Here is a 6,090-nt window from a genome sequence, read left to right on the forward strand (position 1 = left end):
ATGAACGGGCATTAAATGTTCTTAAAACTGCTTTTAATAGCTCCTTAACCATTCAGTCAAAGGTTTGCGATATTTGTCGATGCTTTTCGATTAAAAAGCGTCGGATTACAGATGCAAAAGAGAGAAGTTCTTCTGAAAATGATTTATCAAATGTTTTAGAACTAGTCAGATTTATAAAAATTCAGAATCTTCCAGTGAAGATGGAACTTCAGATTCTGACTGTAGGAAAATCAAACTTCCAATAAGATGTATGATTTCTCAATCCAGATGCATTGTCTGTCATCATAAGAATAATCGTATAAAAATCAAACCTTTTGCTGCATTGAGGGTTTACGCCGATACTGGTATTTTGATTCCTGCAAAAGCGAGATGCTGTGCTTCTCATTTGGTTGATAATGGTTTTCTTAAGAAAGAGGCTGTTGCATCTATACAAGCCACCTCTGATTTTACTCACATGAACGCTTGAGGATAAAGATTATTATAGGCTCACTGGTTTAACGAAAAATCAATTTAGTGACGTTGCACAATACTTGTCAATTGAAGTGCGTTCGACAAAAGGTCGTTCTGTGCGTTTGTGCCTTGCATTATTGTTGATCAAGTTGCGCACAGGTCTTTCCAATGCGATTTTATCAACTATTTTTGGCATAGAAAAACGAAGAGTTGGCAGAGGAATTACGGCAGCAAGGAAAGCTCTGATGTCCTCATTTGTACCTCATCATCTTGGTATAGGTCACATATCAGCCGAGTCAGTCATTAAGGACCATACTACATCAACGGCAAAAACGCTACTCGCAAATGGAGAAGATGTATGGATCCTTGTAGCTGATGGTACATACATGTTTATCCAAAAGAGTAGCAATTACTCTTTTCAAAGGCGGACTTATTCTATGCATAAAGGAAGGAATCTGGTCAAGCCCATGATGTTAGTAACGACGACAGCATATATAGTGGATGTTTTCGGTCCGTATTTTGCTGATGGCAAGAACAACGACGCTAGTATCTTTGAAAGTCTTTTAAAACAAGATTCAATGAAACTGCGTACATGGATGCCCTCAAACTCTGTTATCGTTGTCGATCGCGGTTTTCGGGACTGCCTGAAGTTTTTAGAAGATCTTGGATTCGTTTCCAAAATGCCTCATTTTCTTCAAAAAGGATCACAGCATACTACGATTGAAGCAAACGAATCAAGGCTCGTTACTAAAGTCCGATGGGTGGTTGAAGCAGTCAATGGGTTGATAAAAACTTGGAGAGCCTTAAGTGATGTTTTTCCAAATAGTCAAATCCCGTACATCGGCGATTACGTCAGAATAGTCTGTGCCCTTTGCCTGCAAGAGTGAGCAGAAAAGGAAAAATGTGCAAAAAGGAGGACATCGTGGCTTCCTATAACGTAAGAGACACTACCTGATTTTCCTAGGTTAACTCTTGATGAATTGCGATACATCACACTCGGAGTATATCAGCTGAAGCAAGCCCAATCGTATACCGAGGAACATTTATCTGATGTAGGAATGTACTCCCTTCTTGTCCACAAACAGGAGGAAGGCATTCTAAGAGTAGAAATCTAGTCTCGGCATACATCTTCTAAAGTATATAACTTATGGATAGAAACTAATCCTGGACCAAATCCGATAAGTGGTTGGTACTGTCAGTGCAAAAGTGGTGCCAGAGTGGTAGGATGTTGCGCTCACATTGCGAGTGTTCTGTGGTATCTTGGTTACTCTAGATATAACCAAAACACTCCCAGACTTCACGTGAATTCGAAAGTCACGTGAATGATGCCTCTAATCGACCATAAGTTCTGATTGACTGTAAACTAATATACCTTTTCTTAGAAAAATGTCTCCAAGATTATTTCGATTATTTTATAGAAATTATTGCTAATAAATCTGATAAAGTAGAACATTTTTACTCCTTTCATGATCACAAACCTAATAAAGTATAAAAATGAGCCCTATTTTGAAGGCTGAGTACCTCGAGAAAAATTATGGCTTTAACATATGTTGTAACGCATACACGTGCGCAGTTTCTGGCCAAGTATGATCATGCGTGAGCAATACTAACAATGTGAAACTTAGCATGATTTGAATGAAAGTGCGAAAATCCATGTAAAATACGAACTTAAAAATGACTATATCTTGAAATCAGATCACTCTCAGGAAAAATCCTTTTAAGGGGTTATGAGACCTAGTTAGATGGATAAAATGTAACATATTTGAGGCCAATCTGTAGATGGCCCAAAAACCGGCCTTATTGACCCTTCTCTTTTAACAATATTGTTAAAAAGTAATTCTTTTTGGTTACAAATTCGACTATTTCGCGGGAAATAAATTTATTGTTTACAATTCTTATTTTTCTATTGAAAAGTGCACTTAAATTTTCTTTGGACAAATATTTAATTATTTTTTAAAGGTTTTTTTTTAAAATTAATCTGTTTTAGAAAAAATTTCATGGTTCTTGAATAAGAATGCAGTAATTGTTCGGTTGAAAATTCCCCCTATTCGTTGAAAGTTTCTCTTTTTGATCTTAAAATGCACCTCCTTTAGCAGAGATTACATATTTTTTGGATAAAAATGAAACTGTTTGCATGAAAATTCAACACTTTTGTTTAAAAAATCATACTTTTTGGATGTGAATTCTTCTGTTTTGTTGAAAGTTTACTTTTTGTTTAAATTTAATATTTTGGTGTCGACATAATAAGCGAAATCTTTTCTGAATGAAATACAAACTATTTTTTTTTGAAAATTTGTTTTTTTTTAATAAAAAATAATTTGTTTTAAGAGAAATTTTATCTTTCATGGATAAAAATGCAACTGTGTTGTTGAATTCTGCTGTGGTGTTGATGTTTTGAAAAGTCAACGTGAATATTTTTTGGATGAAAATTCAACAATTTTTTCTAATTTATTATTTTTTTAAAATAAAAATCTACCCGTATCAAGCGACAATTTTTTGTTAATTAATTTTTATAATTTAAAAATTCATCTATTTTGGTAGAAATTTCATTTCTTTAAATAAAAATGCAACTTTTTGGTTAAAAATTATTCTTCTTTGCTCGAGAATTTAAGTATTTTCCTTAAAAGATTTGGTTTAATCACTTTGTTAAGAAATCATATTTTTAAGATTTATAATTTTATTTGAAAATTCATCTCTTCGGTTCAAAATTGAACTATTTTGTTGAAAATTATACTTTTTTTAATTAAAGAATTCAACTATTTGGGTAAAAGTGAAACTACATTGTTAAAAAAAAAAATTGTTTTGAAGGCATATCTTTTGTTAAAATTTACCTGTTTAGTCAAAAACCCTTTTTCGGTTTAAAATTGATTTTTTGATAGAAAATGTGCCTTTTGAATTTTTTAGCGATTGCTCTTTTTTAGTTGGAAATTCTCCTTTATTGGTAAAAAATAATTTTATTGGTTTGAAATTTGATGTTTTGGTGGGTAAAAATGCATCAGTTTCGTGAAAAATTAATTTTGGTTTGGAGTCATATTTTTTGTTTGAAAATTCAATTTTTTAGAGAAAATTCGTCTTTGGACTTGAAGGTTCAACAATTTAAATCAACTTTTATTTCTTTCTTGAGTGACCAATTTTTATTTACAGAAAATGCGTCTTTTCAGGTTCAAATTTTTTTGGTATTAATTTCATCTTTTTTGATTCAAATATAAACTATGACATTTTTTGTTGTTGGAAATTTGTCTTTTTAGGTTTAAAATTCAACTATTATGTTCAATAATTAATTATTTTGTTAAAAAAAATAATGAATTAAAAAATTTGAAATTTGCATCTAAAATACTGTTTTATTCCGTTTATAAAGGAGGCTATATTAAAAAGATTACAATATTAAGATGCTGATATTTGAATATTAATGATAAAGGAAAATAACAAATTATTCAATGAAAAACCAGGGAATATTGAAAATGAAGTTCCAGGATACCCTGCTTAATTCTGCTAGCAATAACTAGCAAAAAATTTCTGGAAAATAAAAATTACGTACAGTAAGGGTGGAGGTAGAAATATTTTTTTACGCTTTTTTAGAGGGGGAGAGGAGGTCTTAGAGAGGGCATATAATTCGTTACGTAATTTAAGTACGGCCCCTTAGTAAATGGAGATAGTAACTTACGTGTAGACATTTCGCTCGTAACCGTAGGATTATTACCCGCTTCTGTAAAGTATTTTTTTAAAGAAAATTAAGTATTACTATTTTTGTACAGTATTCTGTCAATACACAGCTTTTTATGACTGTTCGTTTTAAACTAAATAATATTTCACAATTTATATTCCAAGTGGCGAAGCCCCTTCGTCTCTCACCACTCTCCCTGTACGGTCACGCTCGCGTCAGTGGCTGGCCAATTAAAAAATTGCCCGAAAAGCGGGAAGCCCTCGTTTATTTGAATATTCCGCGAAATAGTTCAATCGTTTTTTGATTCTATTATATTAATTTTTAGTTGTTAAATTGCCTAAATTCTGAATTTGAATTTAAGCTCTAATTTTTAAATGAGTATTTGTGTTTTTAATAATACTTATGGTGTACAATTGGTTTCACTATTTTTCTTCCTTATATTTTCTGTAATTCTTAGAAATTAATTTCTCTTATAAGTTTCTATTAAAAAATATATATATTTGATTGTTTTTTCATTTTTTCGTTAAAGATTTTGTTTTAAATTGTGATATTTTGACAAACATGGGTTCTTCCATTTCAGATTTACAACTAATTTTTTGTTATAAAAAAGTTGTTCCTTATTCTTGAAAGCTAAAAAATTACACTTTTTTTTATGTCACTCTGATATGAAGAATTTTTGAAATGTCGATCATTTATCTGTCGACCCAAAAAGTCGGCTCTGTTTCAAATGTTTCGTAAATTGTTCGATTTTTAACTAAAAAAATTGCACCGTAAGAAAAAGTAGTGCAATATGTTTTACTTTAAAGTCCATGTTTGATGATAAAAAATTCAGTTTTCTAATAATTTTTTAAACAATTAGTATTATTTCAAAATGGTCATCTCCAAATCAAATGATTTTTTTGCAAATTGTCATTGTAACTGCAAAAAAATGATTAAAAAACTGAATCTTTAATCATCAAACATGAACTTTAAAGTAAAAAATGTCAAAATATTAAATACATGTTTTTTCTATGAAATTTCCTGCTTAGTCAAAGTTAAGGTATTTTCAAATGCATGACTTACAATTCTGAAGGAAGGGAAATGAAAGTAATGCAACAATTACATGAAAATCTTTTTATTTTGCACTTCTCTCGAATTTTTTCAACAAGAAACGCTTACTATTCGCGATATATTTTGCATGCAATACTTTACACGTGAAAAATCGATAAATAACAAATAAATGTACATTAACATACTTACATTCAACAAACGAACGACACTATTTTACTTGAGAACAATATTTAGAAATTGGAGCTCGCAACACTTTACCACATGTAAAAGGTACACAGGTGCTGATTCGCACCAATTCGAGTTTCTCGTCCTTCTATCGCGGAGAGATCAACGAAACTGGAACTAACCGGACTTGAGCCTGAAACTTTGGGGTTCGACGGTGCGAAATCGCACCAGTGTACCGTTCGAGGGTAAAAATGAAAATCTGACTTTATGCTTTCAATTCATAATATTATGAGGAAATTTTTTAATTTCTGTATTATTTTACATACGTGGTGTGTTCAAAAAATAAGGTGACTTTACGGTTTTCTCAAAAAATATTCATTTATTCCTCAATATTTATGTTGTCCCCTTCAAAGTAATCTCCCTTAGATATAATACACTTGTGCCAACGCTTTTTCCAATCATCGAAGCACTTCTGATTATCATTTTGTGGTATAGCCTTGAGTTCTTTCAGCGATACAGTTTTTATCTCCTCAATCGTTGAAAATCCATTTTCGTTAATGGGTCTCTTCAGTAGCATGGCATGAGCCAACCGACATTCCAACATCTTCAGCAACTTCTCTGATGGTAATTCGACGATTTTTCAACACCATTTCTTCCTTTGCTTGAACGTTTTCATCTGCTGTTGACGTGCTGGGACGTCCAGGGCGAGGTTCGTCTTCGACATCCTCTCGGCCTTCTTGGAACAGCTTGTACCACTTATA

At 31.9% G+C, this 6,090-nt stretch overlaps 1 protein-coding gene across 1 annotated transcript in view; it reads right to left on the reverse strand.

The window, feature by feature from the left end:
• Positions 1–6,090, reverse strand: part of LOC117174928 — a 60,330-nt gene that overhangs the window by 39,125 nt on the left and 15,115 nt on the right. Inside the window, exon 6 of the mRNA XM_033364384.1 lies at positions 4,115–4,156. Coding sequence (XP_033220275.1) covers positions 4,115–4,156 — 42 coding nt within the window. The remainder of the gene's footprint in view (positions 1–4,114; positions 4,157–6,090) is intronic.

This window comes from Belonocnema kinseyi, chromosome 6 (genome assembly GCF_010883055.1).
Source record: "Belonocnema kinseyi isolate 2016_QV_RU_SX_M_011 chromosome 6, B_treatae_v1, whole genome shotgun sequence".
Taxonomy (NCBI): domain Eukaryota; kingdom Metazoa; phylum Arthropoda; class Insecta; order Hymenoptera; family Cynipidae; genus Belonocnema; species Belonocnema kinseyi.